Here is a 22,918-nt window from a genome sequence, read left to right on the forward strand (position 1 = left end):
AATAACTCAATGAAGTGATTTAACAGAAGCCACATCTTCATGGCATGAAATATGAGAGGAAAAAATACATGACTCAACTAAAGCTAACGAGATAAGTCACCCATAAGGGAAATAAACAAGTTCGGGAAAACATTGTGCTCTATAATGATATTTTATAAAACCCAAAGCTAAAATGTGTTGTTATTAATGACAAACAGGATGTTTGTTTTTTGATATTTTGTAGTTTCATAAAGATATCACATACTTGAGGGAAAGGGATTCCTTACCTGCAAATCTCTGAAGATAAACAGTGAACAGTACACAGTGAAAAGAGTGTCACTGTTTTTGTTCTAAAGTTATAGGTCACAAAGGTTAATTCCTGTAAATATAGAAAGTTGTGTCAAGTGCACCCAGTACCTACAACAGTAGGGTCCAATTCGATACTAAGTCATCCATCCATCCATCCAAGCACATTGCTAGATTTTACTTACTGACAAAGACTGGGTTCAAATGAATGACAGCATCAGCTGCCAGATGTGCTGAGTGGATCACATTCCATCCCAGTCCAATATTTTTTCATTACTGGAAGCAGCCTGTTAAGAAGTCAACACAAAAGAAAAAGGGAACAGAATATCTCCAAAGGGAGGTAGAAAAACAAACAAACACATCATTGAGCTTAAACTCTCAGTCGGTATTCTAGAATAACAGTAATTTCAAATCTTTTTTACATCCATCCCAGATGATGTGCTCTGCAGCTTAAGATAAACTATGATAGAGGTTTGTTATCAAATTAAGATTTCAAAATATAAAAAGCACATGCCCTATTACAGAGCATTGACCCAAATTTCAATGTTTCCTCAGCCCATATAGGATATGGGTTAGAAGGCCTAGGGAAACTGTGGGGTTATGGAGGCTAAGTTGGAATCAAGCATAATACGTGTGACTGCAGAATATATAAACAAAAACCCTCAGAGTCAGTTCAAGGTACCCAATTTCACGTCACCAACTTCCATGTGGGAACAGTCCTGATGTATGCAACAATACTGTCTTGTGAATTTATTATTGTTGTTTTCATTTTACTTGTAAGCCACCTTGGTTAGAATTTGCATCTTTAAAGACAAGATATAAATAAACAACATTTGTGTACGGGTTATTAGTTAAGCCTATAACCAATTCCCAAGCTTCTTGTGCACAAGTTCATTCGTAAATTTACCTCTTCTCTTAAACCAAACATTTTCAAAATATTTATTTGTATCCCTCCCCCTCCCCGAAGGAAATTCACTGAATATATGTATCTCAGCAGAGATAAATGGCCACCTATTACAAATGTTTTATTTATTCCCTCAGCAGGAGATTGGACTAATTGACCTTTGAGGTATAATCCAGCTCTATGATTCTATTAGCCTTCTCAGGGTGTGTGGTAGTAAGCAAAATTTAACTGATCACTCCTTCTAATGATGAACTCTGTTGATGAGTACTAGCTACATGGGAGTCAAAATGGGTCCAAGAAGAAACAAAAGTGAGGTATCATCATGGTGGGGGGGACGGGACACCAAGGTTTGCAGAAGTAAAAACAAAACTCTACAGAGGTGATCTTCCCCCACAAGCCTCAACTATCCCCCAGCATACTTGTGGATGTTTGGATGGCTCAGTGATTGGATGTTATAAGGCAGCTTCATATGCTCAAAAATCATTTTAGTTTCTAACACAGAAAAAGTATAACATGAACATGATAAAATGGACTGAAAACACAAAACGCAACTAGCATACACGTTTTCCTCACATCAGTGGCATTTGCAAAATAAAATAAAAAAGACTTGAAAACGTAACATATAACCAAATGTTATTTAATATTTTAAAAAGTAACACAATCCAAAATGGATATTTCACACAACACTACATAAACAACATGAACACAATATTACCATATGGAGGGACTTTCAAATATAGACTTACAAAAATCCCTGTCCTTTTTTTTCTTTTAAGTTATTATACTAAGCATGACAAGTTATCATCATTTACAATATGGTACACTGACACAATAAAAACCATGTCACAAATGTGCTGTTATAAATCAGTAACGTTAAGGGAAGACATTTCATGAACTGTATTATTTCATATGAAATACTATACAATATAAACAGAACATCCAGTTCGGATGACCTTTACAGCAACCAGAGACCAAGTAATTTTAAATTTTTTTTTCAGTGCAAACACATTTATACAAGGCAGTCTTGGTTGCAAAACTCCCTTCTAGCATACAGTAAGTCCCACTTGCATTTATTAACTCATTTAAACCTAAAGCAACAACCACATTCAGTCACTCACAGGTTACCTGCAGAATTATGATCCCTTTAAATCTAAGTCTCCTGTTCATACAGAAGTTAACATCTGTGCCAATTATTCAACGGGCCCTATCTTTCATGCTCACAGGTGGGTGTCTGATGTATTTTAAACTGTCTATAACCTCTAATCACAGTATTCTTGTGAATCATTATGGAATAGCATCAAGGGGTGTGTGTGAGAGAGTTTGTCAATGAGAAAAGAACAGTTTGCTTAATGTTTCTTGGGGTACTTTTATGATGCAGAACAACTCAAAGTGGAGGCACTCTGGTGAGTTTGTGTTTGTGCATCATATACTTGGCATGATAGGAGTCTGGCAGTTGCAGAATATGATACACAATGGCTCTATGATAAACTGTGACCTGGGAACCATCTCCCAACAGAAGTACTTTGCTTCTGCCACTGTTTGATGGACCAAAACAACTTCTCTCATATCATTAACTATTCTTGTCCACTAACTGTATATGCTGCATAGGCTACTGTTATTTTAAACTTTTCTAAAGTGGTTAACACGGCCTCTGCTTCTCAGTCATATGATGCTGGAACTGTCACCGTATTTTCTATGAACTATGGGAACTATGGGATACTTACAACTATGGGATGCTTCCATCATAGTCCCACTTAGGCTGTGGCCATACTATAGAGCAAGCCATCTAACTCACCCCCAACAGAACAATGATGGACCAGCAGTCATGTATTGAGCCTATCAGGCACTTTAGATTTGAGCCCCATGTCCTTGCAGATCCAAGGCAGACTGTAATATTGTGAGCGACAGGCCTGCTGTACAACATATTTAGTTTAAGAGATAATCAATCCCTCTCATGCTAAATTTTGTGAATACAAGTCACAAAACACCTCTATGCACACACCCCGTTGGGCTGGGCTGGGACCATTTTCACGACATGTTCTTAAAACTGAAATATTGAAACGAATTTAAAACACAGAGACTTAAGTATTTTCTAGTAATTTCACATGAATGAAAGCGAAGGTGGAACTAGAATGAAAAAAACAGTGTTGTGGCTCCTTAAAGACTAACAGCTGCTCTGTGGAATGTGCAGGAAGTGGACTGTGGGCCACGAAAGCTTTTGCCACAATACATTTATTAGTTTTTAAGGTACCAGAACACTCTTCACTTATGCTGCAAAAGACTAGCATGGCTGTGACATCTCATTATACTTATTTTCATCCTATTGCCCAAACCCAGCAGAGCAAGCTCGAAAGACAGTTGCAAGATAGGAGAAACCTACACTTAGCAACTGGTTTCTGTGTGTGCTCTCTCTCAAAGTGATGCTGCGATGGTCACTTGTTAGGCAACGGAAAGTATGCCTTGATTGTCTAATGGGTAAAGAGGAGTATTACATTTTGGAAGTAGAGGGGTATAAATCAAATGAACTAGATTGGGATGATTATCTGTAGGATTATAACTTAAAAGTGATTTATTTAAGTTAATGAAATTAGTTGGGAAATATTCTATGGAGGAGCAGAGAGGAATATAAACTACAGCAGTCTCTAATTTACTGAACTCAGCGATTTCACATTTGGAAAAGGCTTGTTCAAAATATGTATTTTAGTATTTCTCTCGTGTGTAGTAATTTTAGTTCTTTTTCACTAGTGAGAATGGCTATGTTGCTGGAAGTTAAAATATTTTGGCACTGTATTAAGGGCCACTTCAAGGCTCCAAAACGGTTTCTTTTCTTAGACAGCTTAAAAACTAACTTCGTAATGTTAACGCTGAACTTATTTTAAATATTAAACAAATGTTCATTGTCACTAGGCAGTCAAACAAATAGAATGAGGGAAACCCTGTATTTGAGAGGGTTTGGAACCTGGCTACATTGACTTGGAAACAAGTCATTTGACTGCAATGGAGTTTATTTCTACTAGTTAAGTTTGCAAAATGCTTGAGATTTTCAGGAAAAAGTACAGTAGCAGTGCATTGCCAATCTTTCATGAACTGCTCTTTATAGCAAAACTTTGCCCCCCCCCCCGGAAAGTGGTGAGGGGAATAATTGCTACTTCTTCCAATTGACAGATATGGCTGGTGATTTACTGAAGGCAAGAATGCTTTTAAACCACACAGCTATTTATGCTAATCTGCCTATTACAATCAGGACTATATTTATTCTGTGTGTCCATGACGGTACCGCACATGTGTGGACTGGAATCTGGGTCCTGCATGAGAGTCAGCATCCCATGAATCTCTGCAAACAGAGGCTCAAAAATACACAAGGGAAAATCTAAAATTTTAAAAATGGCTCTGCACACGACTACCAGTGGTTGGGATGTGTGTGGCTTCAATCCTATGTGCGTCTCCCTCCCTCTCCTTCTTCTATAGGTAGCTGATGCAGGGAAAACATATTTATTTCTCAGGAGATGGCTCTTCTTGGTACAGAATCTGGATGACTTTGCTGTAGAATTGGGATTTTTTTTCAGGTACAGAACATTCACAGCCCTGACTACGATAAAGCCAGCATTATTTTAACTAGTTAAAAGGTTCTAACAATACGCTCCTCCAATCTTGTTTTGTATTTCTGTGTGAGTGATAATGGCATGGATTTAGCTGAACAACCCCCCTAAAAATATACCTAGCACATTTATAGAGCAATCATAGCCTTGAAGGGCAGCTGCCATTCAATGCGCTTATTTCTGTCACCCCCACCCTCGCAAAGCATGCTTCTGAAGATACTTTCTTAACTGTTCCTCGCTCTTTTTACTGTATGTTTAAAGGAAAAACACTCCTACGGCTTATTTGGTGGTTCTGTTATTATTAACACTAATATCAGGATCTCAGACTATTTATCTCATTGTGAAAAATATTGGGCTCTATAGTATTCAACCCCCAAGATGCGCATGATTGAGAAAACTGAGAGCGTATTACGCCAGTGGCCCACTTGGGAGGCAGATAATGCAAAGATTTAAGCTAAACTCTGGCATGATATGTTGCCATAAATGAAGGCAGAATAGGGCCCAAAGAGTTTAAACGGAGGCAGTAAAATACCCGGTGTGTCTTCTGCTAAGCCCCAAACTGCCAATCATATTCCATATACTGTATATATTTAACAGGCTTCTAAAGTACAAGCAACACTAGACTTTCTACCAGGTAGAAACTTCAGCAGAAATGGAAAGACAAAGGACAAATTTGAGCCCCCCCTCCCCTTTGTTTATCTAAAAGATTCTATGACCCTTGTATAAAATCTCGTACTACTAAAGCCAAAAGCCAATTGAATACAGTAACAGGAAATCATGGCAATGAAAAATGACTTCATATGCAAGCACCGACACACAAGAGAACGTCATGGCCTATTTCTTCATAAAGTTTTAAACGTCGCTCTTAACAATACCCTTTTAAAAAAAAGACATGTTGCTGCATTTCATCAAATTCATGGAGGTAGTTATATGTGTAAAAAAGAATTTTACCATAAAAGTAACATGTTGTATTATAATAATACATATCAAGTGTGCAAAATGCCGACAGATTTGTGTTGACCCTTTAAAGTTGAACACAACATAGAGATTCAACGCATTCTGGTTCTGTAAACCTTTTAAGTTGATACATTAGAAGGATGATAGATGATCAACCATGCAATATAAGGTCATCATGATTTCATCACAGGATAACAGTGACAAAAACACTCAAGCTCCACTCCTGTGAGTCTATGTCTATAATCTCAAAATGGACTTTCTTTATATTTCTTTTTGAAAAGAATGCACATTAAGAATGTTTCTTTATGTAAGTTTCATTTATATAACATGTTCCAAGAGTCACATTAATGCTAATAAAATGCCACAAACATATTATTGGCCAATAGCCATGCCAATATTAACAGGACCTTTTAAAAGCTCGTCTTTGGGGACCTTTAAATGTCAACCAAGGGAGAATTTATTGTTAAAACACTGGAATGATGTCTTTTGTATAACTGCTTAATGTATCCATTTCAATAATCTTAACTAATGGAAGCATATTTCCCATACATGGTAATATCTTCCTCATTCACATTTTTATATGACATTTTAATTTTTACTTTCAGTTATGAATTCTGATATCATTCCAGCAATTGTAGTGAATTGATGCATACTATAAATATCAGAGCATCTCTCCAAAAAACCACCCCACACATTGCTACTGTATAGTGTTATAGCAATTTCCTCCCCAAAACCTAATAACTCTGGAATCTGCATGTATTAAATATTCCCAGAGTTACCTATGTAAGAAATGAGATTTGTCAGGCAATGCATTTCTAGGTTATTATACCATAGCTTCAAAGGTATTTATAAGGCAGGAGGCCAAGTAACTAACCAACCAAGCAGCATAATAATCTCCATTATATGCACTGAGCCATCTCACTACTTGTAGCAAATAGAATGTATACATGATAATAAAGCAAGTATCTAGGCCTGATCCTTCACTGGTTGTTCCAGATAGCAGGGCTACAACTCAAAGCTTCACAGGACCCAGAAGGCTCAGTGTGAACAATGGGATTTCATGTATGGAGCATTTCCTAACACTAAAGTTAAAGGAAGAGCTCCAGTTTGTTCAATAGTAAACACACATCTGAGTCCCTGCATATGTACCAGGGTGCCCTGGATCTGCAATGGACTGATTTACCCTGGTGTAAACTGAAACCAATTGTGCCCAGTGTTTGTAAAGCTATTTAATAAGCACCTGAAAGCTGTTTAAAACTGTTTAAGGTAAGAGTGCACTTTCAGAAGACAACACAGAACACAAGTGAAGCTTGAACAGGTTATACAAATCATCACCAGTACCTGATGAAAATACCGTCTTTAATGGTATGCTTGGTTATATCACCTGGGTATCAACAAAAGACAGATAAGTGTAAATGTTAATCCATACAACAATTTACACTGCTTCTGATCTTTCTTATTGTATTTTATTATTCTACTTGTACCACCATTATGATTGTTTGAAAACAAAATTTATGCAGTACTGGGTTGCATAAATAACAGACAGCAGAATTTGGCCCTTTATGCTTTTCAAGTTTACTCTTGAAATTGCAGGTCTCTCTAAACATTAATCTAGAATACTTTTCTTAAAAAATAGATTACTTTGGATTAGCAATTTCAGGACATACACATTAGATATAATAAACCTGTGGATACAGAACTTCTGCTATCAACTTTGTGAGACTCACAAAAGAGGTAACGCGATGTCTTTTATTGAACTAACCTTTGTTGATGAAAAACTTAGCAAGCTTTTGAGTACATCAATGAATATCTCATTTTCTCAGATCAAACAAATAATCTCTCTCTTCATCAGCGATCCACCTGGACACATTTAAAACTCATGATTATTTTTAAACTAAGTATTTCCATACAATGTTTACTCACAAAGAAATGTAATTCAATAAAAGGCCTGAAGTTTATTAGTCTCTAAATCTTTTCTCTACAGTGTATGCTAGTTTCAATAGCCTAATTTAGGCACTCTAAAAGCTACATAAAATAAAAATATAATATGTCCTTCCATAGAAAGAAATCAACCCTTCAGGCCATAATTCATCATTTGTATCACAAAGAACTTTCTTCTTCTTCTTCTTCTTCTTCTTCTTCTTCTTCTTCTTCTTCTTCCAAATTACTTTGATAATAATAATAATATTAATAATTTGGGGTAACAACTGGAGTGACACATTAAAAAAGTGATCACTTTACTTGCCTTTTATATTTTTAAAAACAAAAAACACCTGTTACCTCTTCTATCACTTAGTGATGTGCCTCAATCAAAGTTAGGTTTCTCCTTCCTCACCTTCAATTCAAAGTCTTATATCCCTGCTTTCAACTAGGGGAAATTAAGAAATAAGTTTTAGGGAAACATCTCATACTTTAAAAAAAATCAAAGTAAAAATAGATAACATCTCCATTATTCCCCACCTCTTCCCAAAAACACGACCTCTTTTGACTTACTTTTGCTATGGATTCTTGCAAGATCATGTCATGAAGACTCACAGTGAAAATGACAGATGTATAAATAATTCACAGGTAGAGCTGAGGTCTTTCCTAGACTCATTTCGCATTGTTTTCCCTCAAGGTGACCCTTAGCTGTTTACTTTCAACAAAGGCTCAGTTTATAAAGGAAAAGAACCATCTCTGTGGCAAATAGTTTAACCAGTGGTAGGGGGCATCACATATCTGTGGCATTTTAAAATGAAGTTGGCAACTGCATGACATTGAAAATGCAGATTACACTTACAGTGTCTAGACTTTCATATATGTGCTCAGTTACGATTAAGTGAAGCAAAAGTGTACATATTATCCCTACTGCTATTCTCTTGCTACAGAGCCGCAAAATGTGAAAAGCAATACCTTGAAATAAAGATTTCTTTGTTGTCCCTAGCCTATGTAGCAACACAGTTTAGGTAGACACAAGAACTGTGCGGTTGAGATGCCTGGTTTTTCCCCCCTCCAAAAGACGTAAACATCAGTCCCAGCGTCGTAAACTTTGCTGTATAGGATGAGACAGAAGATCTGAGGCAGAAGCACTATCAAACACTTGTAACAGAAGCTTGCAGGCAATTAGCAGGTTTCTGCAGTTTTTCAGTTTCGCTTGTTGGCGGGTCAGCAGTTGCGCGGAAGCTGAACACTGGACCTGCACCACCATGTGCAGGACTGAGAGCTGGGTTCTGGCGCCTGTTGCTTTCAACAATGCTTGACGTGTTGGAAGCTAAGCTCTCACGAGTACTAGAGAGAGAAGGGGGGGGAAACAAACACACATATAACAGTTGTACAGTCTACTTGCCTGCAAGAAAAGGTAACACAGAAGGTTATATAAAGAAATTCCTACTTTTACATTTTAACAGTAAGCCAAGGACCCTAGTTTAATAAACCATACTGTGCACAAGCCCAATCACTCCTACTTCTCTCTTGCCTTGACATCAGTGGGTAAAAAAGAACAGCTTAGTGTGATGTCCGATTATGGTTTGTTTCCTTCTTAAAAAAACCAGGATCTCTAGCCAGACTCCAGCCAAGTTTGTTGTTGACTGACAAACCAAAATCCTGGGTTCAGATGCTTCCACATCACAGAAAGTCAAATTATAGCTTATCAGAGCTGTGTAAACATGCAGACTCCTGGAGAAGAGCTCACAGTTGCTTTTCGCATCCTCTGTCTTTTTAACTCTTGTGATGTGCTAAGCCAAGCCATGTTATGAACTCTGAACTCATGATCAAAATTATTCAACATTGAATATTAGTATATGTTATAATTAATAATTTCAATACTTTACGCAAGATTTAATAAGTCCTTAATACTGAGCCCATGTCAAGGTGCAGATATTGTCAATTGTTGTTCAAGTGAAGCAAACAATATATCCCTATTGCAGGTGAAATGTAGCACCTTTCCATTCCAGACCGCTGCACTCAAGAACAGGGTTGCCCTGGACCAGACGTGTGGCTGCATGACTGAACTAAGATATAAGAATTACTGCTGTATCACAGGCTCCACTGAGCACAGGCACTTACTGCTCCTTATGTAGCATACAGAACATTTCAGGATAAATCTGAAAAGCCTTTAAAAATAATTTCTAATATATATCATGCTGTCAGCATGACACCTTTTCCATAATTTTATCATGCAACCATGACAAAAGACTGACCTTACCCTTGCCTAAAATATGTGTGGGCCTAGGCATGCTACCAATATTCCTTTGTATATCAAAAACATCGTCCGTAGTAGACGGCAGGTAGTAACTACAGGTACAGCAAGTGATGCTTGGCACTCCCAGGGCGGGGGCAAAGAAAAATGATGTGCATGCATGAACCTACAAGACAATTGTAATAAGTTTCCTTCTGAATTTCTTTACTTTTCCCTTCTGTTACCCTCCCTTTTTTCCTTCTGTGTAAAGCAACATTCACTTTTGTCTGTTATAGTTAAGTATCATTCATGTTTATGTTAAGAATAGCAGTGGCTCTTTTATTTTTCATAGTGTGAAGAAAGAGCTGTGAGTGGAGGGACTCCCTCTTCCCATCCTCTAGACCCCCCGGGGAACCCAACAAATCTGCTGTACCTAGAAATTGGTGTAGAGAGTGCAGCTCAATGGGACACTGCTGTGTGCAGCCTGAGGAAGTGGGCCTTGGGCCTGCCCATAAAAAGCAAGTCTAGAGTGAAAGATTAGGGTGCTATTTCCATGAGCTCTTCTTGTTGTGGGTGAACTGAGTGTTTGTTTAGACCCTGGGTGAGAACCCAGACGCTGAGAGGAAGGGTGAGTTAAAAGGCAAATGAACTGATATTGATTTATATACAGTGGAACCTTGGTTCCCAAATGGCTTAGATGACAAAGAAATCGGCTCCTGAATGCTGAAAACCCGGAAGCAAGCGCTCCGTTTTCCGAACGTTTTTCGGAAGCCAAGTGTCCAATGCACCTGTCGGCTATTGTTTCCAGGGTGCCTGTGCCAATCGGAAGCCGTGTCTTGATTTCCGAACATTTCAGGAGTCAAATGGACTTCCGGAATGGATTAAGTTCGAGAACCAAGGTTCCACTGTATGTATATATTTGCATTAATGTAACATTTTTGTACATAACTGTGTATTTTTGAAATATTTTTTGTCTGTTGTTGCTTCAGTTTTCTGCATGCCACCTAAGAGATATTTTTAGTATATTAAGCAGCATAGAAATTAAATAATCAAACTAATCAATTCCTACCTCAATTCCAAGTTCATATTTAGGCCATTAATATCTCATATGAAGCCATATTGTTTAGCCGATGGTAAATCTTTCCCAGATAACCCAATTGCTCTGCCACAAATAGACTGTTATAGCCAGCCAATTCCTGAAATGCCATCATTCTGCAGTGGCATTTCAACTAGAGAGTGATCATGGTGGAAATATCACATCGGTAATAAAACCGTAAGAATGAACACCCAAGGCACACTTCTCACTGAATATATAGGGGAGATATGGCATTATGGACTATTGGTAGGAGCTCACAGCACCATCACCACCAAATGTTGCTGAACAGAGTTGTTGATTGTATAACTCTAAAAAAAAATTATACCTCACTTAATTTCCAAATAAACTCAAAGAACAAAATATATAAAATCCCCAGTAAAATAAATACTGGTGTAATGTAAAAATAAATAAAAAGAATAACAAGAATTAAAATCCCACTAAAATTAAGACAAAGATAAACCAGCAAAGAGAGAACAATCTTTTAAATTAATTAATATTTTTACCAGCCACAAATACAATATAGTGTGGACCTAACACATCTAAGCTGGCATTCGACATGTGTTGCACAGGAGAGAAAAGGCCCAAATTGTATTTACTGCTAGTCCTGCTTCCTGGGATTGAAGGATGTAGAGTAGGGCTTCGCATAAATGACTGGCAATGTCGGGAAGAAATGTGCAGAAAAAGGCAGTTGTGGTTCGAGGACCCGACCCCCGTGAAGTGAAATGAAGACACAAGGACAAGTGATATAAGGTTGATGGGCTAGAAAAGGCCACAACTTTATTGATTACAGCAATGAAAAGGTATTGGCTTAGGCATTGGATCGAAACAAGTGGGTTTATTCACCAGTAGGTGGAGCCTGTTGATGCTAATCCAACTATAGGCTCACCCCTGCTGTCACCGAGGGTCGTGCCATGGCCTCCCGCCAAGCAGGCATCGGACAGAATACACGACCGCCAGATTCCTTTAACGGAATACCCCTATAAATTGAAGGCATAGGCGATGGCCACACCTAGCACTTCGACACACAACACATTATTCCAATGCCTAACCTACCCACCAATACCACAAAAGTTGTGACGATTGCTACGAGGTAGGCGAAAAAACCAAAAAGCCTAATGCCAAATGGAAAAACTCCTACCAGGCCCCCCGGGCAACCAGGGCGACCAACCTAAGGTCCATAGCAAGGCCAATGACCTAAGCCCTAACTAAAAGGGAGTGGAGGGTGGGTGACTTGCGATGGGACGACGATGAGGAATGAGGCCAGGGAGAGGCTGGCACTGCAGCAAAAGGCTGCTGAACACGCCCCCTCCACGGCACCTGGTTGGGTGGCCATCGGGGGGGCGTGAGCGCCAGCCAGGTGAGCTGGAGGCAGGGGGCAACGCCCCCGGCTGGGCGGTGCTCGGGCTCCCGCCCACAACCACTCCCCTCTCTTTCAGGGAGGAGAGTCTTTCTCAAGGTAATCAGTGCCCAAAAGGTCAACACCAGCACCTTGAATTGGGGCCAGAAACACACCAGTAAACAGTGTACAGATCACACAAAACTGGCATGACAGAATCAAAATATCGAGCACCTGTCAGCAACCTGGCTACAGCATTTTGCAGCAGTTGCAGTTTCAGAACACTTTTCAAGGGTAACCAACCGCACGTAGAGCACTTTATTAATTACCAGCAGCAATGTTATTGTTATTGCCATTGGCCTTAACAATTTTCATATAAAATTTCTCAAACACAAACTTCATGGAAGTAAAAAAAGTTATATATATTTTTAACCCAATACATTAATATTACAAATTAAATTAAAGGTATTTGCTATTTCTCCTTAGATATGTTCAGCTTCCAAGGCGCTCGAAAACCGAGGTACCACTGTATTTTCTGGTTTTCATCTGCACCAAAATTAGATTGTAACTTTTGCTAATTGCTGGTGCTAATTGCTCATAAAATGTGTATGAAACTATACAAATGGATAGTTGACTACAGTGCTATATGGAGGGAAATGTAGGAAACTGCAGAAGAAATTTAAATCCACATACATATATGTAGTTCTTCCAGAGGTATTAATCTGAACTGGCTCAATTCAGGTGTTTCTCCAAATCCTGGTTTGTTTCCTCTGAGGCTTCTCTTTCAGTTACCTGCTTAGCTGTGTGACTTGTGAGCTGGCAAGACAGACCTGTTCTCCAATCCAGCATCAGAAATCCACTTCAAGCCATGGTTTCCAATCCTGGTTTTGAGGGCACTTACTAACCATAGTTTGCTGATTTTGTTGTTACAGTAAATTATGGATTATACTTAAGAGCAAGGAATGCACTCTGTCTAATCCACGGAAAATAGTATGAAGAGAACCTTAGTCATTATCAGACTAAAACCCCTGTCCCACACATACAGAGGAAAAGTGCAAAGAAATCCACCCCAACCGTTACTTTGAAAATCCTGTTGAATGGCATTTTGCAGGGTAGTAATGCACGGAGATTTGGAAAACACTCACTAAATTCTTCCCTGAGCCAGTGAAGAATAAATAAAATAAAAAGAAGGGATGAAAAAGGTTCTGTCTATGAGAGAAGCGATACAGGAAGCTGCCTGTTATTGAGTTGGAATACTGAACCATCTGTGACAGTTTTGCTGACACTGACTAGCAGTGGCTATCCAGGGTTTCAGACAGGAGATGCTCCCAGCTCAAGCTGGAGATGCCAAGGACTGAACCTAAGATCTTCTGCCTGCAAGGCAAATGCTCTCCCTCTGAGCTACAGAGGCAGAGAGGTTAGATTACAGAACCTGCAGGATAGAAACAAAAGCCTGCCTCTTACATTCATAATGATATGAATAGCATGTCCATAAAACTGACATATTTTTTTTTTAAAGCCTTGGTTGAAATAGTCAAATAAAATTGCACCTCCACACACACCCTGGAAAAGGCAGCCATCACCACACAGAAAGCTTTACTTCTTTTCCTCAGGCCTCGTGCAACAGTATAAGATGCAGGTAGTTTGATAGAAGCAATTTACTTTTAACAAAACACGTGCAATAATACCATCCTCGTCTTTGTCTGGTCTCCAAGAGCTACAAACCCAGTAGAAAATAGGCCAATTTGAGAAACAACAACAGAGCTCTGTGGGAGCTGACCAGAAAACAAAGACAACAGCAAGGTCTACAGAAGCTCAGAGAAACCCGTAATTAGAGCCTCCGGCACAGGAATTGAACCTTCTAGGCACAGGCTCCCTGAGTTAACAGCAAGAAGCAGCTGTGAGGAAAGCAAGCTCTCTTTCCAGAGCCAAAGAGCACCAAGATCAAGCTAACAGTGCTATTTCATGCATGACAAATTTCCGACAGAAGATCATTTCTGCGTAGGAAAAATGTCACAGCCTACAGTCTGATCACCAGATCAGACTATCTGTACAACTTCTTGCCTTAGATTAAGAAACAGTGTGGGAGGAACCTGATCTTGTTGAGATCATGCTCTCTTTTCCTCCTGCTCTCTGGCCTCAGAGGACACAAGTCTAGTCTAGCACTGCTAGAGGAAGCAACCGTGGGCTCCACAGGCATTCTTCCCAATGAGTTGTTCTTCCAACACTGGTTGCTCACTACTTTCATCTTCATTTCAGGATAACTGATAATATAAAGACTATTGCAATCATTACCAGAAGTGTGCAGAGACTGGTAGGGTTCACTATTCATTTCAATAAAACAAAGAATGACTTGACTCTGCAATCCTATAGGATCCCTTCTATGCTCGAGTGTATAAACCTAGGCAGATAATCCATATAGGCAAGAATTTCACCACACAGCTGCTGCACCATGTTTGAGTATCTGTATCACATCCATTTTTGCCAAAGCTTAAGGAAAAGTATAAGCAGAGCTTGGCTCTGTTGGGTTCATGCTCTCCCTTTTCGGCTGATAAAAGCTTCCTTTACCACTTGACGGTACGGTGACGGAGTTCATTCAGAAAGAGTTTGGTTAACTTTGTGAGCTTAAAGGTTGATTATTTAGCAGAATAATACTGACCTGGTCATCATCTGAAATAATCACAATTATCCCCAGTTGTGTAAACAACCTCACAAATGTCTGGTGGCTGCCTGACTTGGGAAGACTAACCAACCAGCCAGCATAAAGTTAGCAAAGAAAACCTGCTATAAAATGCTATCATTGAATAATAGCCCAGCCTTGTAATACTTAATGCGTATGTAGGACACGATAATTTAAGATTAAAATATTACAGGTTTTGGTAAATGAGTGTCAAGATCTTACCGTGGCGAATTGAACCCACTGTCGACGGTGATGCTGCTGCTGTCCATGCTGTCCAGTCTTGCTGAATGTGTGGCTCTCTGGTTGTTGCTGTTTTCCGTTTCCTTTGGAGCAAGGAGAGTCAGATTCTTCTCAAACTTCCTTTGCAGGTCTCTTTCTTTTTCCCGCTCAAGAAGCCACTGCATAGTGCCCACATCATCCCGGTTCTTTTCTTCTTCAGCGTTCTTATTGGTCCCTTCGTCAGAATCGTCATCATCCGATACGTTGTAATAGTCAAAGGATGCTTCTTGGTTCCCGGCTGTTTCTTGCTGTCTCTGTGAAACAGGTATGACTTGTGTTACTGAGGTCACCATAGCTTGCTCGAGTTTGTCGCATCTGCCTGGCAATGCATCAGAAGGTGTCTTTTGATGAGGTTTTAGTAGTGGCACACTAGGCTTGTGAAAACTGTTCACAGACAGGGTACTGTGGAGAGGCTTAAAAAGTGTGTCTTTACTAAATATTTCTTTCCTCTTATCAAGGCTACTAGATTCCGTGTTGTGGTGTTGAATCAGTCGGCCATTTGCAATCACTTCGGGGGTTTGGCTAGTTGCAACTGGTCCACCACTGCTGTTTGGCCCTTTAGGTGACTCTTCTTTGTGCACCCCAGGCTCTCTGGCTATGTGCTGAGACTGCCTCTCTGAGGGAGACACTTTTTTAACGCTTTCTGTCAAAATCACTGTGTCGTGGTCTTCTTTATTTTTCCCCAAAGGTGAAGGAGCAGTAAGTACAGTTTCACTAGAAGTGTTACACTGAAAATAATCATCAATTGCTGATTTCGTTGTACAGGAGTTGAGCTCATTATACGGGGGCAAATTCTCGGCTGGCTTGCTTTGTTCCAAGAGGCTACAGGAAATGGGAGTTTCTGCATTGCCACCAGTCTTTTCAGGTTTAACTACTTCTTTGTAGTTTACAGATGACATAAGAGCCCTTTGATGACTGAGTGATTGAGAAGGCCTTAAGGTGCTATCGTCAATATACGTTTGGCTGGTTGTTTGGTCATCTTGACTGCAAGCTTCAGCTATGTCTTCAGGTGTACCTAAAGAAGGAGCACCCAGAGGTCCTTTGGAGTTATCCATCGATCGAGACCGCTCCTTGGCTTTATTAGACCTCTCATTCCTTGATCTTCGGTCCTGCGTATGGCTGTGGCTTCGGTGGACCTTAGAATGGGAGCTTCCCCTTGAAGGTTCAGGAAAAGGCATTTCAGTTCTCCTTTTGGCTAGTTCACCAGATACATCCCATTCAGGTGTCATAGGAAAGTGAGATTCAAGAACGTTAGGGCTGCTGTGCATAATGAAATTGTCCCTCTTGTGTTCTATTATGAAACAGCCTTCGCGTGGGGACCTTGTGAGGGGATCATAGAAATCATACTCTCTTTCACCCGGAACGTCCAAATGGGATCCCTCTGAAGGATCCCCTTTAGAGACCCGAGTTTTGCTATGTGACCGAGATTTCCCATGAGACTTCCTATGACTTCTACTCTTTTTGCTTCTCCCACTGTGGTGAGCGGAAGATCCAGCTTTGCTTCGTTGAGCTTTTTCTTCTTCAAGTTTCTTCATTAGTGCAGTGTGCCTCATGACATTTTCCACAGTTAGATCTGGGTTAATGCGCCTAATAATCTCCATCTCTACCTCCCTAGGTATAGTGGTAGGGGTATCTTCATCCCTCAAAGGCCATTCTTCTGGAGGAAACTGGGCAGAAAAGTTGGCCAGCTGTTTGGTCTTGTCCTTTTTGAAGCTTAGTCGAAACAATTTTAGCCCAAATTTCTTAGACTGCTTTTCTCCATCCTTAGGCTTTGTAAGTGTCTCTGTTTTATACGAAAAATTTACAGTACTTTTACTTTTTTCAGTGGGTGGCACCTGGCACATGGAAGGGGGGCAGTAGGAGTCCTTGCAGTCTTTTGCCGACTTCCTCTGCAGAGTGGAGGCATGCATGCTGTGCATGTCTTCTCTACAACAATGGCAGGAGTCGCAGTGGTTTTTGGGTAATGTCCGGTCTCTGACGCAGCCCGAGGTGGAAGGCGTTATAGTTCCTTGCTGTGGAGAGGTACACTGAGACCTGTCAGGTATCCTCTCATCCAGATGGTACCATTTACTGTTAGTTCTAATAAGGGATGGTGTTATAAAATAAGTCTGTGGGGTCACAATGAAGTAGCCATCTGGTGTTGGGTATATTTTCCTCTCCCGTACCAGCATGTTTAAGGTATGACGAAGGATTTCTGGACTTGGCGTTGGAACACCTGAAAACAACAGCAAAATGTATTTATGAGTTCCTTTTAACCCTTCCCAAAGTATGCAGATCCTTGACATGATAGTTTCTGCTGAGCAAGCAAAACTTGGTCAAGCATCCTCCAGCATGTTTGCTTTTAACCTATCTCTTGCACTTGAGGTCTCTAAATTATTAACTAAAAAGGGAAAGCACTAGCAGAATGTGAAAAAATCCCCTTATTTATTTTCAAAGTGTTGGCGAACCTTAAGGTTCAAAGTTACACCTCCACACCAAGCCCCAAACTGAAAATCTTTATTAAATATTGTGGATTCTTCTCTCACACACCACTTACCTTGATAAATATTTAAATCCTAATTAGCCAAGTTATTGCATATAACACAAAAACAAGGCAAGAATAAATATGCTGTTTTTGGTATCTGCACATGTATTTAAATAAAGAAATCATATCAGAAAATTAATAACAAATGCCCATGGGGAGGGAAATACACCTTAAAGAAGCAGATCAACATTATATCGCAAACTATTATCTTAAGAAAACTGAAGGTGCAGAATTCAATCTAAAAGAAAGTGTCGTTTCAATATCAGGAGAAAGTCAGATTATGTCAAATTTTTCACACAATACACAGATGGCATTAGATTTTGAACTTGAGGTAAAGCTAACTGTAAGACCAATTCAGAAACGCAACAGGTTGACTAGAGAAACCGTGGAGGCTTTATGCAAAAGCTAGACAAATAAAATAGCTTCACAGTGAATATTCAGTATGAAGATGACAAACAAAGTATCTTAAAGAGATTGTTCTTTTCCATCCCATATGGCTGAATATGCAGCCAAAGAAACTGTGCAGCTGCAACATAAGATGCTACCCAAATTACTGTATTTACATCAATCTAATGCGCCATCAAATCTAATGCACACCTCAAATTTCAAAACCCTGAAACCAAAAAAGTTTTTGCTGGCAAATATAAATGCGCCATCAAATCTAATGCACACCCTAATTTTTGCAACGTAATTTGGCCAAAAAAGGTGCGCATTACATTTGAGTAAATACAGTAAATTTCTATGCTATTAAAGGCACATGTTAACTTTTTAAAGCAAACTTACAAGGCATGAAGAAACCATTAGTTACCAAAGAAGACATAATGGATATAGAATGGATATAGAATACACTATTGATTTGGAAAGTAATGGGAATGGGAGGGCGACGCCCACCAAAACCAAGATTCCAAAATAATCTTACAACAACAAATCAAGCTTGTTTCACCACACATCCTAAGGCATGCGCTGCAGCCACCCCATGCATAATGAAGGCTTTTAGATCACTTTCCTGCTTATGTCTGAAAAAAGTACAAGAAAAAGTGACAGTGTGAGAAAATTTGCTATAAAATGTGTTAGGCTGTGCGAGAATTTTTAACACCATCTTAACGTCATCATGCAATCATGAGAAGAAATCCAGTTATTTGAAAAAAGAAAGAAAAAGCTTTCATACTTTTGGGGAAAAAATTCAAGCTGTGGAGGCACACTCTAAGTGCATTACTCATTATTCCTTTCTAGATTTAATTTAAACTTAGCACTTTTTGAATTTGTCACCTTTTTCAGTCACTGGAGGGTGAGTGGAAAAGGTGACAAATTTTAAAAAGAGCTGGATTTAAGCACTGGCTGGAAAGAAAGAACTGGGAGGGCACTTAGGGCATGCTCCCGATTTTCCCTTTTGAATTTAGCATGCCTGAAGTCATGTGGTGAACATGTAGGCAAGGTTTAAGTCAAATGGGGAGGAGGCTTATAGGCTGGAGTTCACCACCATTGCGCTATATCATAGTGGCTCAAATATGTTAGGATACCATTTCAAAGCCACATTTCTGTACCCTGCAGAAACATCTTCAAAAGACCTAACAGTACAACAAGAATTAAGTAGCATAATTTAATCGAGCCTCATAATTTATTACAAATGTACAATCCATTTTAGTGCAGTGGCCTGCCAATTCTCCCCCTCTCTCTGCACCCTCTTGCCCAATGTATTACCTTCCACTGTGTTTTAGAGGAGGGGTTGCAAACCTTTTCGGACCAGCATAAGTACCTTGAATTTTGAGAAAGAGCTGCAGGCAGCAGTCACAAAACAGCAGCCATAAGGGGCCTAGCGTAACGAAACATTAGAGAGAGCACAGTCCTTGCTGATTCCTCCTCCCACCCCAAAAACCTCAGGCTTACCATGGGAACTCAGCTATGTCCTGTTGGTACCGATTGTGGAGATCACACAAAATTGTTTTCTCCCCCACCACTTCAGGAAAAATATACAAGGCAGCGACAACGTTAGTTCTCTTACTCACCCACAGACATACGTGCATATCTCTCTCTCTCTCTCTCTCTCTCTCTCTCTCTCTCACGCACACACACACACACACCACATAAACATCTCTCTGTGTCTCCCACAAACCACACATAAATGCAGACCACATATTCATACCTACCTACCTACCTTTAATAATAACACATCTCCCTTTCACTGACTACACATACTGTATATGCATAGGTCCGTCTGTCCCCCCCACAGAGAACTCATACACTTCTCTCTCTGTCTCTCTCCTCCAAGGGCACTTCTCCCTCACATGCATAGGTATCCAAATGATTTTTTTGGTAGGAGGAGAATTTCCGGGGCTACCCCATTCTCTCCTCCGCCCCCACAGGTGGGTGGGTTCAAAGTAAAATACTGACAGGAGCAGGCTAATTTCTCGCACAAAATGAGAAGCTGTCTGTACATTCTGCCTCACATCTCACGCTCTAAAAATGTTAGAAACCTGCTCTTTAAAAAAGAAGAAGCTGGGAATCTGAGGGTTACAATTAATCAAAACCCCTATTTTAGAGGGTCCTGCAACCTGAAGGTCTATCTCTTCCATACCGGCAAAATAATTAATTCAAATGAACCCTATAACCATTGCCTTATATTATACCCATTTTAAAGTTAGAGAAAACTTTATAGGTTAAATGCACCCCAAAGATCGCACAAAATTCATGTTACTACCATGACTAGCAATCAGATTAGAGAAACTTCTGTTAAAATATATTTGTATGTCTAGTTCATCTTCAAAAGCTACCTCATTCCTACACTTCACCAGTAAATTCTTTCAATGATAAAAAATAAATAAAACACAGCGAAACCGGAATTTAAAATACTGCCTGACAGCAGTAGTGTTATTTAAGATTATGTAGTGCTTTAATAATTCAAAAGCAAAATCTGTCTGGACACTGAATCATCAGACATGTACATTTTCCACATCTCAAGAAAGTGTGCTGTGCCCTCCACTGAGCTTCCAGACAGAAGATGATGTCTTGTTTGCTGGCCACAAAAGAAGGCTGACCTAAGGTGAACCCAGTTAAATGTAAGACACATTTCAAGCTGCTGTGTGTAAATTGGATGCAATTTAGAAAGGAAATGTATAGGAATCCTAGTTTTAGAAAGAGGCCACAATGAAGCATGGCAGCTGTCAGAAAATGACTTCCTCACTTCTCAAGGTAACAGCAGCATTAATAGTTATACTGCATTTCAGTTTACCGTGCCTAGATAGTCCCATATATTATGCTAATTTTGCAGCTACCTTGACAGTGAAAACGGCCAAAATGCCTTCCCTTTTGTTGCTGCATTCTAATGACTGGCACCTATTCCATTTGCCTTCCCTAGCTTGGGCCCAGGGAGCATTATTCAATCTGCCTTCCAACAAATATTGAACATAACTTTACATAAAACGATTTCTTTTAATAAGATAATAGGCGTTCACCGTGTTTGCCTATTAGGAAGAATTGTTTTACGTTCATCATTATAGTCAAGCTCTGCCAAGAGATTTGTGGAATCTCTCTCTCCTCTATATATGAGGATAAGCATGAGAAGTGGAGGCCAACCTGGCCCTATCCAACAGCCAGAAAAGGAACAGTTGCAGCGTCATTGCTTCTTCACTTCCTGCACGGAAGAACACTCTGCTCCAGCTGGGAGCGCAGAGCTGAAGGGATGTTCTCCTAAGGTTACTGGGAGGCTGCATGCCTTGCTTCATAGGAAGAACATCACAGCAAGGAAGAGATCAGCTTGGCCCCATCCACTGGCCGGTGAAGATGCAGAATACTCAAATGCTTTCTTGCCTTCCCATCTTGTTTTCCTTTTGTATCATGTCTGTTAGATGGTGCATGCCCATAGGCTCATAATCTTATCTTTCAGTAAATAGACAGTACTGTGTACTAATAATAATAATAATAAAGTAAAGGTAAAGGGACCCCTGACCATTAGGTCCAGTTGTGACCAACTCTGGGGTTGCGGCACTCATCTCGTTTTATTGGCCGAGGGAGCCTGCGTACAGCTTCCGGGTCCTGTGGCCAGCATGACTAAGCCGCTTATGGCGAACCAGAGCAGCACACGGAAACACCGTTTAGCTTCCCGCCGGAGCGGTACCTATTTATCTACTTGCACTTTGACATGCTTTCGAACTGCTAGGTTGGCAGGAGCAGGGACCGAGCAACGGGAGCTCACCCTGTTGCGGGGATTCGAACTGCTGACCTTCTGATCGGCAAGTCCCAGGCTCTGTGGTTTAACCCACAGCGCCACCCGCGTCCCTAATAATAATAATAACAACCACTTAAATGCTTTGGTTAATGAAGTAATAACATGTTCCCTCTCCCTTCCTTTTAAATAAAGCTAACCCTAAGGTGTAACAATAAAGGAGGCATGTTCTACTGGAATTGGTGTTTATTCACTATGAATACAGATTTATGAAAAGCAAATTCCAAATACTGTACTAAAGCTTCTAAAATGATTCCCCATCCCCAAACTGTCATTGTGGCTTAACAAGGGGTAGGAAAAAAAACCATCCTTTGCTCATGATATACTAGTTTAAGATGTACAGTGCTTGCAATGTGAGGTTATAAATAATTAGTATACCTTATTTCTGATATAGCCATGACCCAGATTTGTACCTGCTCTGTTGCTCAGCAAACTAGGTGGCTATGCTGCAATGTAAAAACCTGCATTGAGGAAGCACATTTTTCTTCTAAGGCTGTGGGCTTTGAAATTACTCAACCTTAAAGAGTTGTGTAAAAAGCAGCAAAGTAGCAGAAGCAGTTTGATAAGTGCAGCTTTAGATGGGCAACCAGTTTTTGAACCAGATGGGCTGTGGGTTGGTACCGGTTTTCACAAGCAAATGCCAGAGCAGTTATTAGCAATTCTGATGACTATAGAGGTGATCTATTCTTACTTTCAAGTATTTTGAATACCATCCTTCAGTAAAGATTCTGTGGGTGGTTTACATAAAAGGGGGGGGGGAGAGAAACACAACAAAAATAAAAATAATATGAAAGGACTCAGTTATCACCAGTAATAACATCTGCAATCTGTGATGGAAACAAAACAGCAGTGGTATGAAAATGTGTATGTAACCACCACA

General features: G+C 39.9%; 1 protein-coding gene across 5 annotated transcripts in view; it reads right to left on the reverse strand.

Annotated features, from left to right (window-relative positions):
* Positions 1-1,810: 1,810 nt before the first annotated feature.
* STOX2 (storkhead box 2) overlaps positions 1,811-22,918 on the reverse strand; it is a 127,887-nt gene continuing 106,779 nt past the window's right edge. For 3 of the 5 annotated variants that reach the window (XM_053402510.1, XM_053402511.1, XM_053402512.1), the window contains exons 3-4: positions 15,236-17,507; positions 1,811-9,012 (exon numbers count right to left, since the gene is read on the reverse strand). In XM_053402510.1, coding sequence (XP_053258485.1) covers positions 8,817-9,012; positions 15,236-17,507 — 2,468 coding nt within the window. In that variant the 3' untranslated portion in view covers positions 1,811-8,816. The remainder of the gene's footprint in view (positions 9,013-15,235; positions 17,508-22,918) is intronic. The other 2 variants (XR_008332088.1, XR_008332087.1) reach the window with 2 other exon arrangements.

Source organism: Podarcis raffonei, chromosome 9 (genome assembly GCF_027172205.1).
Source record: "Podarcis raffonei isolate rPodRaf1 chromosome 9, rPodRaf1.pri, whole genome shotgun sequence".
NCBI classification, from domain to species: Eukaryota; Metazoa; Chordata; class Lepidosauria; order Squamata; family Lacertidae; genus Podarcis; species Podarcis raffonei.